Consider the following 14,903-nt stretch of genomic DNA (forward strand, 5'->3'; position numbering starts at 1 on the left):
CCCGGTAAATGAAGTCTGATAGGCTGCGTTGGGACGGCAGGTAGCCTAGTGGTTAGAGCATTGGACTAGTAACCGAAAGGTTGCAAGATTGAATCTCCGAGCTGACAAGGTGACAATCTGTCGTTCTGCCCCTGAACAAGGCAGTTAACCCACTGTTCCTAGGCCGTCATTGAAAAAAATAATTTGTAGCCCAATTATGTTTTTTTCCTCTAATGGGTCTTTTGACCAATCACATCAGATCTTTTTCAGAGCTTATCTGATTGGTCAAAAGAAATTTTTTTTATCAGAATTGGGCTGCCTGTGTGAACGCAGCCTAACTTGTTTCTTTTTCGAAAGCAGTTAACAATTTGCCATTATCAAAGCCCACCTGAATTCTCACTTCACATACTGTCAGGATGGGTGTATATAGATATGAGCGTTAGTGATGACACGTCCTTTACCCATCTAATGAGTTCCATTTATGGCTGATCAGGAACACAGTCTCTACTGGGTTAGCTGACAATACTGTAGAGCTGGGTTACAGTGTTTGTGTGCTGTGATAATGATAGAACCATTTCATGGTTACTTTCTCTGGTTCCTCAGAATCTATTGCTACCAGAGAAGCTACAATGGGCCAATAATAAATGTTAGAGCAGCAAAAAAAACAATTTAGGTTATTTTTTTACCAGGTTTTTGATATTTGTTGATATTCGTTAGTGGGTTGGTGGTTAGTTTATCGCGTTGGTTATCTTTCTTCCTCCTGCCAGTATGTTGTTTAGGCCCATCTTTGAGGAAAACAGTGTGATGGTTTCAGGGTGAGCAGAGAGGTGTAATGTATTGGCCATACTTGGGCAACTTTTTACATTTATTTTTTTAGGCATCCTGGGCATTGCAAGAATTTCAGGAGCACGTTTGGACCTGCAGGAGTTTAAATTAGTCTCAGAACATTAGTGGTGGGATTTCTTTGAGTTCTCAGAACTGAACTCTCCCTCTCTCCCCAGGTGTGTAAACCAAAGTGTGTGTGATGGAACAGCAGAATCATTCAAAGCAGCTGCTACTGCAGCTGAACCAGCAGCGAGCCAAAGGATACCTGTGTGATGTCATCATCGTGGTGGAGAACGCGCTGTTCCGCGCCCACAAGAACGTCCTGGCGGCTAGCAGCGTCTACTTCAAGTCGCTGGTCCCCCACGACAACCTCATCAACCTGGACACAGAGATGGTCAGCCCCTCCATTTTCAGACAGGTGGGTCACTTGACGGGCAATGTCTCACTGACCACAGTCACATATACAGACATATTTGTATGGGACTCTCTCATTCATGTAATTTAGTAGCCACGGACAGTACACATTAATCAACGTTTTAGTTTCCACATCAATGCTGTGAAGCCTAGCTGTTTTATCTGCATTCTGATATCAACTTGCTGTGAAACAAATTGGTCATTGGGACAATATAAAGATTACTCTCTACCCCCCCTTTCCTCTAGGTGTTGGACTTCATCTATACAGGTTGTCTGTCCAGTTCCGACTCCGTCAGTGACCACAGTATCTCGTCTCTCCTGATCGCCGCCTCCTACCTCCAACTGACTGAACTGGCTGCTCTCTGTCGCAGGAAGCTCAAACACAACGGTCAGACCCCCTCCAGCTCCAACAAGATGACCCCCTCCTCTTCCACCTCCCCAACCCCAAATGGACACACCCCTGGCCCCCTCTGCCTCTCCTCCACCCCCCTCCACAACCACCAGCACCATAACAACCACTCAGGGTCCAAGAAGGGGAACCAGAGACCGAGCCAGGAGGGAAGGCTGAGAGAGGATCTGTCCGAGAAGGTGTTTATTTCAGGCTCGCGCTGTGCCTCCCTCAGCCCCTCTGGAGAAGGTAGGAGTAATGGGCTGGGACTGGACCTGTCCAAAAGGAGTCCGTCAGAGAGCACTGCCACAGAGGAGGTGTCCCCCAGCAGTCTGCTCCAGAGCTCTTCCCCCCACTCCTCCTCTCTCTCCCCCACTCCCACTCCTCCCACAACGTCTAGTGCTAAGCCAGAGCCTCCAAAGACCTCCACAGACCTCCAGCCCAGAGCCCCTCGCAAGAGGCCCCGAGGTGATAAAGTGACCCCAGAGCTAGAGGATGGAGAGGTGGATGGAGAGGAGAACGGTGTAGATCAGAGTGAGGGGAGCGGGCACAGTGGAAGAGGAGGAGGAGGAGGAGGAGGAAGAAAAGGGAGGAGAAATGGAAACACCAACTACATCTACCGTCAGCCCCAGCCAGGGTTTGAGCCAGGTGTGGGGGACAACCTGTACGTCTGCATCCCCTGTGGGAAAGGCTTCCCCAGCTCAGAACAGCTCAATGCCCATGTCGACACACACACCCACGACCAACTCTACCTGAAAGACGAGGAGGAGGAAGAGGAAGAGGAATGTGGTGGATACTTGAAGGACAAAGATCCGGACACATGCCCAGATGACTCTGCATCAAAGGGGATGAAGCCTGACCCTGAAGAACCTGGGCATCTCTGTACAGTCTGCAGTAAGAGCTGCAAGGACGCGACATCACTACGGCAACACGAGAAGAGCCATTGGCTGAACAGGCCATTCCCATGTAACATCTGTGGCAAGCTGTTCACTCAGCGAGGCACCATGACGCGCCACATGAGGAGTCACCTGGGCCTCAAGCCCTTCGCCTGTGAGGAGTGCGGCATGCGCTTCACACGACAGTACCGCCTCGCCGAGCACATGCGGGTCCATTCGGGGGAGAAGCCGTACGAGTGCCAGTTGTGTGGCGGAAAGTTCACCCAGCAACGCAACCTCCTTAGTCATATGAGGATGCACACCTCGCCCTCATAGAGGACACTTCACCATGGTTACTGCAGCTGAACCACAGCTACCTGGGTTCTTTTAGGCTGTCTACCTCATCTTCAGATAACTATCTGGACCCTCTGTTACCCATAGTAAACACACCTGGCTTCTACCTCATTTTCAGCTAACCATCTGGAGCCTCGGTTACCTATAGTACCTCATCACCCTTGTAAACACACAAGGGTTCTACCTCAACTTCAGAAACTCACCTTGAAATGAATTACCTCACCTTTATAACCACTCACCCCGAGTAACTTTACCAATATTTTCAACCTCTTAACAACTATCGCTTATACCCTCACCCTCGTAACAACTATCACCCATACCCTCAACTCGGGGTTCATATTTTCGCGAAAACCTACCAAGTTTTAATACGGGCAATAATTGATATTTATCCCAAGAGTCCTGGGAAATACCGCAAAAAAATGGAAGTGCCCATTCTCAAGCCTTTAAAACCAAGATATGTCACTATGCCTGGGTTCTCCCAAAATAAGATTGTCGCTGTGCCACAATGCCGGCTTGGCTGCGCCACTGTAAAGGTTTCACAGCAAGTGAAACTGATATTTAGTAATGATAGAGTAACTTTGATCACCAATGACATTGTTGTGAATTGCGAAACAGGCCGTTCATGAATTCCGAGCATTATCATGTTACTCAGTTAATTTAGTCCAGGACTACTGCTGAAATATGCTATCTCGAGACAGAGCATGGTCAGGACCCACAGAGCGCACCCAGAGTAGGCTATAGTGTTGTCGAATCATACAAAGTTTCTAACGGCAGTCAAACAAAAGTCAAATGACTAAAGTTGCAACGCTTGTTAACCTCCAACGAATTACAAAATATCTCCTATTTGGCAAAATGGAGTTGATGATTATACAGATAGCAGATCAGCTCATGAATAACTAGTAGTTGAAGAGAGGAAATAGTTTAAAGATCAATGTATCTTAACGGGGACCATACTCTCTACTCTCGTACTGTTTGTTGATCTCACATTCTGTCCCGATCCTCTCATATGGACAGAACTACGAAACAGCGCAGAGAAGCGGGGGAATGTTCCAGGTATTTTGACATGCATTGTTTTATTTGTATTTATTGAACCTTTATTTAATTAGGCAAGTCAGTTAAGAACAAATTCTTATTTACAATGACAGCCCACCCCGGCCAGACCCGGACCCGGAAGATGGTGGGCCAATTGTGCGCCGCCCTATGGAACTCCCAATCACTGTGATACAGCCTGGAATCGAACCAGGGTAGTGACGACTCTAGCACTGAGATGCAGTACCTTAGACCGCTGCGCCACTCAGGAGCATAAGCAGACATGCATTGATAGTGCAACCTATGGATTACAGAATGAAGATAGGAATTTTATTTTGAGTCAATAATCAAGATTTCTGGTTTCAGTGGGATTATTGGGACTATAGGAAAATAGCCTAGGCTCTATATAAGGCTAATACCTGAGTCAATAGATAATACACTTGAATTTGACTACATTATTCCATTCTAAATGTTTCTGATCAGTGATAAACGAATAAATTAACTACCACTTCTACTTGTCCAGCCAAGATAAATCAACCAAATATATAGACAGAGATTCAGTGAAACAAAATCACATTGATTGATTGACACAGGCTTTTTGTTGCGAGTAGGACAGGCTACTATGCGAGTGAAGAGCAAGCAGACTTGTATAACATGATAGCAACATTTTCTGATCAGCTAATATATGAGCAAACTAGAGTAAAGATGATCATTAGCACTCACCTCAACTTGACTAACATTTCCCCGGCCTACCAAATATCCGAACGGAGATTCAGTGAAAACAAAAACCGGACATTGATTGATTTATCTAGACGAGTCCCCCACGCTTGTCTCGAAGCAGTGCGATGGTGCTGTCTCAATTAAAACTGCTGAAATTATCATGTAGGTGACCACACACGACTATTGCTTTAATTTAGTATAACGGTTGGATATAACTTTGGCAGTTTCTGTGTAACCAAGAATATTTTCATCATTCAGTTGATCATAACTCAGGTGTTATCCTCTCTCTGCGCTTTTCCTCGGCCCAATGCCTGTTTCCTCGTCTCCTCACTCCTATGCTTCCCACCTCCACCACGTTGTTCTCAACACCAGTTTAAATCAATATAGCCTACAGTTATTTGGTCATTTCCCGGGTCTTGTCACCATTTGTTTTCGGGAAATGTGACAAGTGGTCCAGGGACAGTCCCAGGATCCCGGTTACCAGTGTTAATCCGTACCCTCAACCTCTTAACAACTATCATCCATACCCTCATCCGCTTAACAACTATCACCCTCATCATGGCAACCATGATTCCGTACCTCTATTTGAGAACTGTTCCTCATCTTACTAATACCAACCATTACTTCACCCTTAGAACCCATCATAAATCCACATTCAGCCAGCTGTTCTGGCTATCTCAGGGTCAACACACCACACCTCTCCATCTGACATAAAACCAAAGACGCCTTCCTCCCCATCCCAGGTGGCTCAAATATGTTTTAATGATAGCTTTTAGCATCCAACCAAACTAGCCCTCCCAGGGTGTCAGTCCGTGCTGTCGTTCCTCCAGGCTGTTGTAGCTGTCTCTCGCTGGCCAATGGGGGACCTCATTGGCTCTCCTGCCTCATTATCAGACACATACTGAACCCCAGGCAAAGTTGGCTAGCAGTCACTAATATTATGTTCTCCAGCTAGATAGGACAGGTGAGTCAGCCTAGCCAGTGTGCATATAATAACATATCACTTTTACATACACTGCCTGTTGGAAACGTGGCATTATTAGAAAATGATCAGGGGTGTTCTAACAGCAATGTTTGCTTTATTTGTAGTTCATAGGTCAGACTTTGTAGTTTAACTTGGGTGTAAAATGTTTGAGAACTTAGTTATGCGTTTGTGAATGTTTAGTCTGGGTATTTCTACTTTAAGGGGTTTGGGTCAGGTAGGGGTGTTTCTTTTTAATTTGAGGCATCATATTCTGTTGGTACCGTTGTTTTGTCTGCATTTTTAAAAGGCTGGTCTACTGCTACTAGCCCTGTCACACTGCTACCTCTTCACTCTTCAGATTAACCATTTAATAATACTCTCCCAGTATCCCTGTATTAAGTTTGCTTTTGGTTTTCAACAAGTTCCTCTCGTCTGTTAATGCTGTGAGGAGGGGAGAGTATTGCCTCCTGGATAAGTGTGTTACTGGTACTAGTGTAGGAGATTGTAAGGTGAAATCCAAAGAGAAAATGATTGCAAACTAACAACAACTAACGTTTTTCAATGTCAGTGTAGTTTTAACGATGCTATTATGTCCACTCCTAGTTCCACACAAACAGCCTTGTGGTAGAAATGACTCATGTTGATTGGACCAACCTCACCTCATTGCCTTTGTCTTCACTATGTCCTCAGGAGGACTACATACGTGTCATTTCTGAACATCCAAGAATGTGTTGTAATTGCTTCGTTTTAGACTAGTAAGTACATAGTTTTAAAATTCTCTTTCCTACATGTTTATCACTTAAGTGTTGAAAAAAAGTCATTTTTACTTCAGAAAAGTGTACATAACTCAGGAACATTGATGTCAGGGTCTGGCGTCCATAAAGTACATATCCACACTTATGAGTTCCGTTAAACTGCAAAAGTCTGCTTGTTTTGGTTCAGGCATTTAGAATGTGGACAGATGAAATGAAAGAGCAGAGCGAAAAGGATAAACATGTTTCAGCTGTGAGGGTGATGACTCTAAACCATATCTTCAGGGATGGTTCCTCACATTTTAACTGAAGAACCCTCTGCTGTGTTGTCAAACTGTCTGTACTGTCAGAAAGCAAAAACACTAGTTTCCTAAGCAAGAGATTTTTTAAAGGAGGTGGGTGGTGATTCTTTCAAATAACTTCTGGATAAAAGGTAGAGGTATTTAAAATATATTATAAAATATTAGTTCTTGAATGTTATCAGCATGCATTGTATAAAAGATACAAGCTTGTTCCAAATCAACAGACTATTTTCTAAACCAAAGCACATACTGAACGACTGACGGCTTGTGTGGCGTAAAGTGTGAGTGTGTGGGAGTGTGATCTCATTGTTTACATAAACCGAACAGTCAGACCTCAGGCAAGGAATCGTTTTTTCACGTCTAGAAACAAAGAAAAGAACAGCATTATGTTTATTTGCATGTATTGTTGAGCCTGTAAACTTAAGTATCCGCATGTTATGAAAATATGATGAAGCCATTTTTGATATCTTGTTTGTTGTTGTTTGTTTGTTGTGACCAACCAAATGTTTTACGAAGGGGTAGAAACAACATGTGAAAAGGGAGTAGGCTGTAATATCGAGTTATTTAGTCTACAACTCATTATTTTTAAGAATAGGAAATATTACCTACGAGTACATCAGTCAGGGATATGGTCACAAACTCTTTATCCAGTTACATTATTCTATTTATCTCTTACTGTCTCTCTCTTATTAAGTAAGTTGTTGCAGTCACTTACAGACAGTGTAGTCTATTGATGAATGTATTTATTAGTTGGATCCTGTTTTAAACCGCTTTATGATATCTCAGTGGATGATAGTCAGGGGCTTTATTACTTTGTTACTGCTAATACAGTTTAGAGAAAATATGTTTAAAGGGTTAGTTAACCCCAAATAGCTTGACAACCACTCTGTGTGAGAACGTCAACCTATGATATATTGGGTGAAAGGACCCTTTAAACATGATATGGCTATAAATAAGATCAAGCTCCCAGCCCAAGACACTGGAGACAGTGGGAATGTACTGCTCCTGTGGTATAGGTGTTTTGTACCACTTTTACCTCATCCAAAGCATGTAGAACACAAAGATGAAATGTTTTTTATTGTGCTACATTGTTTCCTGTTTTTCTGAGAATGTAATCTGTGTTGTTGTTGTCATCTGTTCTATAGGTGGTCTTATCCATTGGTATGGGACCACTGACTCCTGGTACAGATACAATATGTATTGTATTCTACAGAAAGCATTGGTTTTGTCAAAGCAACTTCTGTTAAAGGCTGGTATTGTTACTATTACAGAGACACTTCTTGTTTAATCTCTATCTGAAAACCAAAGGTGTCTATGGCAGCATAAATATGTACATAGTCACACGTGCCACTACTAATCCAAACCAAGCCACTTATGAACTAAACCAAAGGCAGTCTAAGGCAGCAGGTCTATTCATATAATTCCTAAGACTTCTGGGCATGAAACCATGTCAAAGCTGGCTTTATGTATTCATTTACTCTGTCTTTGTACAACAAGTTTCTCTGTTCTACTAAATATTTGTTCAATTATATATATTTTTCTCAGTCTTCAACATGCTTTACTGAGAAACTCCAAAGTTCAATTCCTCAGAGCTTTGTGTTCAGGAGTTTCTTGATCCGTGTGGTTCTCGCTGCACCACCACGTGATTCAACACAATGTCATGATTGAGTCCACTGGTTAACCTGCAGTCTCTTAATGTACAGATATGAGTGTCATCTTTATAAAGATCTTTTCATTAAACTTGATTGAAAAGAACTAAATGTTTTTCTTTTGTGGTGTGTGTGTAGGGGGGATTTGTCACTGGTGGTTATTGATGGGGTGCTGGAGAGGGCAGAAAGGGGGAGGGGAAGGGTCCAGACTAGGGGGCCCTGTTCCAGTTGGGCATGGTTGAAGGGTGGGTTGGGGTTGGGGGAGGGGGCATGGGGCAATGTCTACCATCTGTCTATTGTGCCCAAGTCAAATAGGCTTTCCTTCAGCAGACTGATCTCTCCCCAGCCAGCCAGCCCTCTTCGGTCCATTATCACCAGGATGAGGTGAATGCTCCCCACGATATAATCAACCTAGCCCGCCTCTCATCTTCTTTGTGATTAGAGTTGGAGAATTGGTCTGAAAGTAGTAGTGCACTTCAATGTTTCATTAGATGTTTTCAGTGGTCTCTCCATGGCTGTCGTTTTGGTCATAGCCTGCCTGTTTGTCTTGGTGTAAACCCTGTGCACCCCACTTAGCTACTCCCCCAGCACACACCCTTGCCCCTGTGTCATGTAAGCTAGTTTTACACTGTAAACAATATAAATGTAAACAAACAGCCTCAACATGGTTAATACTATAATTGTGATACCACTTTTGTGAAATTGATGTCAAAAGTTGAATTGTTTTACATTTTAGATAACCCTTTACCTAATTCTCCTAACCTGCTGTGTAAGTTCTTAACCTGCTGAGAAATGTTTTGTCAAAAGCTGTATCCCTTCGAAACAACTTTGCCCCTGGGGGAGCAGAGTGGTTGATAATGTGAGGCCCATTTTTAGCACCTCCCCTCCTGGTGTCACATGCCAGTTGACCCTTGAAGGGGTCAAGGTTCAACACAATAGGTTGCATTTTGTTTCTAACCCCTCCCTCCCGACGTCCTCCTTTCATAGCCGCCGTGACCAAATATGGCAGCAAGCAGGGATACGTAATTAGATGCATTTCAATCTGAGGGTCGGTGTGAAGGGATTTACATTTTGGAGGGACAGGCTGCTGGTTGGAGGGGGGTTTGTGGTGCTGAATCCAGAAAAGAGCAGTTAAAGCTTGAATCCTTAATTGAAACATAACAAAGTGGCCACCTCACCTCTGTTTTGGTAAAGAGCTGAGGGATGTGCCTGGAGAAATGTAACCACTCTCAAATATATAGACAGAGCTATGGATGCAAGGACTGACCATCCATGATATCACAATTATAGTATTAACCATGTTTTGAGGCTGTACAGTGTTTGTTGACATTTTATATTGTTTAGTGTAAAACTAGCTTATATTCTGGGTTCTGATGGGGTACAACAGTTGAACTAAGCTCAAGGCATTTCTAAGTTATATTCTTCAAGAATCCATGGGTGTATATATATAATTAATTTATAAGTCTAAAAATGTATGCAATAAAGGATTCTAGTTTTAAGGGCCTGTGTGAACTTGCCTTTGTTTTGGTCATCAAGAGCCCTGTTGAGCTTGTTCCTCAGCTACTTGGAGATTAGGGTTTAAGGAGGTTATGTAGAAGTAACAACCTCTCACTCTAGTCGTAGTGGGCAGAAAGATGTGTGTGTACGGTGGGGTGGGGGGGGTCTCTGAACTTCACAGCTGCCCTGAGGACTGAAAGGGCCTCTGCCCCCCCGTCCCCCCCCTCACCTCAGTACCCAAGCCCACCACTGAAGGACAAAGAGGGTTGGTCGGGCATCTGGGTTTAGGGTGGGTGGAGGTCCTCAGTGGGCAACAAAAGGATGAAGGGAGAAACAGAAGGATGGAGAGAGTGGCGGACAAGAACTCATAACATCTGCTGCTTTCTTTATGTGCTAATGGTTTGTGGATAGTGTGTAGACAGTCATGCCCATTGTCAACTAGATGAGGTTGTTTGATTGCCTATGCACTCGACAAGGATCACATCCAATCTCAAAAACACACAACTCTGAATGAACAAAAAACTGTTCTTAAAGGCCCAGTGCAGTCAAAAACGTGTTATATATATATATATATATATATATACTGAACAAAAATATAAACACAACATGTAAAGTGTTGGTTTCATGGGCTGAAATAAAATATCCCCAACATTTTTCATACGCAATAAAAGCTTACTTCTCTCAAATGTTGTACAAATTTGTTTACATCCCCGTTAGTGAGCATTTCTCCTTTGCCAAGATACTCCATCCACCTGACAGGTGTGGCATATCAAGAAGCTCATTAAACAGAATGGTCATTACACAGGTGCACCTTGTGCTGGTGACAAAAGTCCACTCTAAAATGTGTAGTTTTGTCACACAACACAATGCCGCAGATGTCTCAAGTTTTGAGAGAGTATGCAATTGGCTTGTGACTGCCGCAATGTCCACCAGTGCTGTTAAGCCGCATCCAATGTCATTGTAAAGAATTTTGCAGTACATTCAACCGGTCTCACAACCGCGGATCATGTGCAACCAAGCCAGCCCAGGACCTCCACATCTGACTTCTTCAGTTGCGGGATCATCTGAGACAAAGCCACCCGGACAGCTGATGAAATGGTTTGCACAACCAAAGAATTTCTGCACAAACTGTCAGAAACCGTCTCAGGGAAGTTCTTTTGCATGCTTATCACCCTCACTAGGGTCTGGTGATTAGGGCCTAATTTATTTATTTTAATTGACTAACTCAGTAAAATCTTTGAAATTGTTGCATGTTGTGTTTATATTTTGTTCGGTGTATATTTCCACTAATGAGAATGGAATAATACTGTGAAATTGTGAAAATTATGATAATGCTGACATTTCGGCCTGCTTTGTAAACACTCACAGTAAGGTACTTAATTGTTACCTAGAAATGATTTGATTTTGAGATTTTTTTTAAATGGCTGCAATGGACCTTTAAAGTGAGCTGACTGACAGAGCCAGGTCAAACATTGCTTTTAAATAACTGGTACACACACTTCCCCAGAGTGTTCCTCCTACTCTATATAATATATGTTTAAAGATGTGTTGTTTATTTGATGTATTGCTAAAATAAAGGTTCAATATAATAAGTAATAAACTTGAGTTCTTAAGGATTTTTTTTAGTGGTGAAGACTCTACAAAGAGACCACATTCAAGTCCTCCATCCCCCACTTAGTCTGACTGCTGCTCTCTCTGGCTCCACAACACACCCCGCCTGGCCATCTAGAGGTGTGAATACCCAGCCAGCCTATAAGTAGAGGATGGTAAGTGCTTTACAGCAGAAAGAGACTTGGGACTTGGGACCAGCAGCAACATCTTGTGTAGAGGGTGTTCTAAATACTTTAATAGTAAATAGAGTGTACATTTTGTTTTTGTTTTTATTTAGTTTTTTTACTCTGTGTGGTTTGTGGTGTGTTCAATTATGATATTCGATCAGTGATGGCTGCTAACTTGGCTCTTATCTTAAATATTTCACTTCTGTGTTTGGAGACATTGGATCAGCATTCTTGTCACGTCTCCTGTTAGTACATTTTATGTAGAGAAGCTAATGATCCATCATGACATTCCTGGAAGTGGGTAAACTTGTATTTTTTATTAGCATAGCATTTGTGTATGTTTTCAATAGTTGTGCTTGAAAATGTATCAATTTACCAATTCGGCCACTTGGGTACATTTGGGAATGTCGTGAAAGACACCTGGGTGACTTCATACTAAATGTTATGTAGGTTGCTCATTCTTGAAGTTATCAGTCTGACACTTTGCACATATACACTGTTGCCCTCTTGTGGACAACATCTAAATGACCTCCAGCTTCCTAGCTGAATGTGTGGCATTTCTATTTCATGTCAAAGATAATGCAACAAAAATAGAAAACATAATTTTTATTTGTATTATCTTTTACCAGACCTATTGTGTTATGTTCTCCTACATTCATTTCACATTTCCACAAACTTCAAAGTGTTTCCTTTCAAATTGTTGCAACCCCTATTACTAGCCTGTTCAACCTCTCTTTCGTATAGTCTGAGATCCCTAAAGATTGGAAAGCTGCCGCGGTCATCCCCCTCTTCAAAGAGGGTGACACTCTAGACACAAACAGCTACAGACCTATATCTATCCTACCCTGTCTTTCTAAGGTCTTCGAAAGCCAGGTTACAAACAGATTACAGACCATTTCCTATGTCCTAAACGACATCATAACCGCCATCGATAAGAGACATTACTGTGCAGCCGTATTCATCAACCTGGCCAAGGCTTTAGACTCTGTCAATCACAACATTCTTATTGGCAGACTCGACAGCCTTGGTTTCTCAAATGACTGCCTCGCCTGGTTTACCAACTACTTTGCAGACAGAGTTCAGTGTGTCAAATCGGAGGGCCTGTTGTCCGGACCTCTGGTAGTCTATGGGTGTGCCACAGGGTTCAATTCTCAGGCCGACTCTCTTCTCTGTATACAACAATGATGTTGCTCTTGCTGCTGGTGATTCTCTGATCCACCTCTACGCAGACGACATCATTCTGTATACTGCTGGCCCCTCTTTGCACACTCTGTTAACTAACCTCCAGACGAGCTTCAATGCCATACAACACTCCTTCCGTGGCCTCCAACTGCTCTTAAACGCAAGTAAAACTAAATGCATGCTATTCAATCGATCACTGCCTGCACCTGCTTGCCCGTCCAGCATCACTACTCTGGACGGCTCTGACTTAGGATTCGTGGATGACTACAAATACCTGGGTGTCTGGTTAGACTGTAAACTCTCCTTCCAGACTAACATTAAGCATATACATATACAATCAAAAAATACATCTAGAATCGGCTTCCTATATCGCAACAAAGCATCCTTCACTCATGCTGCCAAACATACCCTTGTAAAACTGACCATCCTACCGATCCTCGACTTCGGTGATGTCATCTATAAAATAGCCTCCAACACTTTCCTCAACAAACTGGATGCAGTCTATCACAGTGCCATCCATTTTGTCACCAAAGCCCCATACACTACCCACCACTGCGACCTGTACGCTCTTGTTGGTTGGCCCTCGCTTCATACTCGTCGCCAAACCCACTGGCAACAGGTTATCTACAAGTCTCTGCTAGGTCCCCTGCCTTATCTCAGCTCACTGGTCACCATTGCAGCACCCACTCTTAGCACGTGCTCCAGCAGGTATATCTCACTGGTCACCCCCAAAGCCAATTCCTCCTTTGGTCGTCTTTCCTTCCTGCTGCCAATGACTGGAACACTGCAAAAATCTCTGAAGCTGGAGACTCATATCTCCCTCACTAGCTTTAAGCACCAGCTGTCAGAGCAGCTCACAGATCACTGTACCTTGTACATAGATGGGCTATTTACAGATTGGCTATCTACCTACCTCATCCCCATACTGTATTTATTTATTTATTTATTTATTTTGCTCCTTTGCATCACAGTATCTCTACTTGCACATTCATCTTCTGCACATCTACCATTCCAGTGTTTAATTGCTATATTGTAATTACTTCACCACCATGGCCTATTTATTGCCTTAACTTACCTCATTTGCACTCACTGTATATAGACTTTTTGTTTTCTTTTGATCTACTGTATTATTGACTGTATGTTTTGTTTATTCCATGTGTAACTCTGTGTTGTTGTATGTGTCGAATTGCTATGCTTTATCTTGGCCAGGTCGCAGTTGCAAATGAGAACTTGTTCTCAACTGGCCTACCTGGTTAAATAGAGCTACAGATTTGAGCTACAGATTTGGGTATTTTAGGCAGAAATGAAAAAGAAGGGCCTGATCCTTAAGAGGTTTAATGCATACTTTTAAATTATATTATGTGAGATAAAAATGTAATATGAAAAAATTTGATACTTTTTCCTTAATTTATCATTTTTTGCAATGTTACTGTCCCCAATACTACAAAAAAAAATACATAAATACATGACATGTTGTCCTTGAAACATTTAATTGAAATACTGTAGAATTACATTCATTCCTGTGGAGGACCACGCTTCTTCCGGGGAGTACCAATATGGCCGAACGGTGTCCTCAAAGCCTCTCATAGAGCTTGCCAGTTGTAGTCCTAAAAAATGGAAATTAGTTAGCTCTGGTTCATTCAGCCACTGCTATAGGGTAACGGAATGGGGAAAGAATAGGGTTTTGGGATAAACACCAAAAATAGGAGATCTTAAATGTTTTGTTCTATTAGATAATAAGTCAGCTAATATGACCTTTATGAATTAGGAAGCCTGTATGTGCTTTATGTATGTAGCCTGTATGTATGTTAGCTGCTGAAGATGATCTCATAGAACCAAACCTATAAAATATCCTTATTTTCGGCTTTAATCTAATAAACCTTTATTATCTACAGCCTCTCTATTACTTGATATCCCGACCACTGGTCACATTTTCAATGCTTGTCCTGTACAATCAGCAATGGCGCTGGTCCAATGAATGTGGTTTTTTTTCGAAATCTCCCCCTGGAATAATGGTCAAAGAAAATACAGGGGAACAGTGCATGTCTATGTAACACAATGGGGGTGATGAGACACCAGAGCCCCATTCATTTTCAATGGAGGTAAGCGAAGTGGGGAGGTACATGTAATGCTAAACAATCTGATGATCTAATACACTATTTCAAATTTAACAATCTGTTAGTTGGTGACCAACC

General features: G+C 42.6%; 1 protein-coding gene across 1 annotated transcript in view; it reads left to right on the top strand.

The window, feature by feature from the left end:
- The window catches only part of LOC118391469 (hypermethylated in cancer 2 protein-like), a 33,351-nt gene extending 24,997 nt beyond the window's left edge, over positions 1-8,354 (top strand). Inside the window, exons 2-3 of the mRNA XM_035782901.2 lie at positions 981-1,222; positions 1,465-8,354. Of these exons, the coding sequence (XP_035638794.1) occupies positions 1,004-1,222; positions 1,465-2,817 (1,572 nt within the window). The 5' untranslated portion in view covers positions 981-1,003 and the 3' untranslated portion in view covers positions 2,818-8,354. The remainder of the gene's footprint in view (positions 1-980; positions 1,223-1,464) is intronic.
- The last annotated feature ends 6,549 nt before the right edge of the window (positions 8,355-14,903 follow it).

This window comes from Oncorhynchus keta, chromosome 12 (assembly GCF_023373465.1).
Source record: "Oncorhynchus keta strain PuntledgeMale-10-30-2019 chromosome 12, Oket_V2, whole genome shotgun sequence".
In the NCBI taxonomy this organism is placed as follows: domain Eukaryota; kingdom Metazoa; phylum Chordata; class Actinopteri; order Salmoniformes; family Salmonidae; genus Oncorhynchus; species Oncorhynchus keta.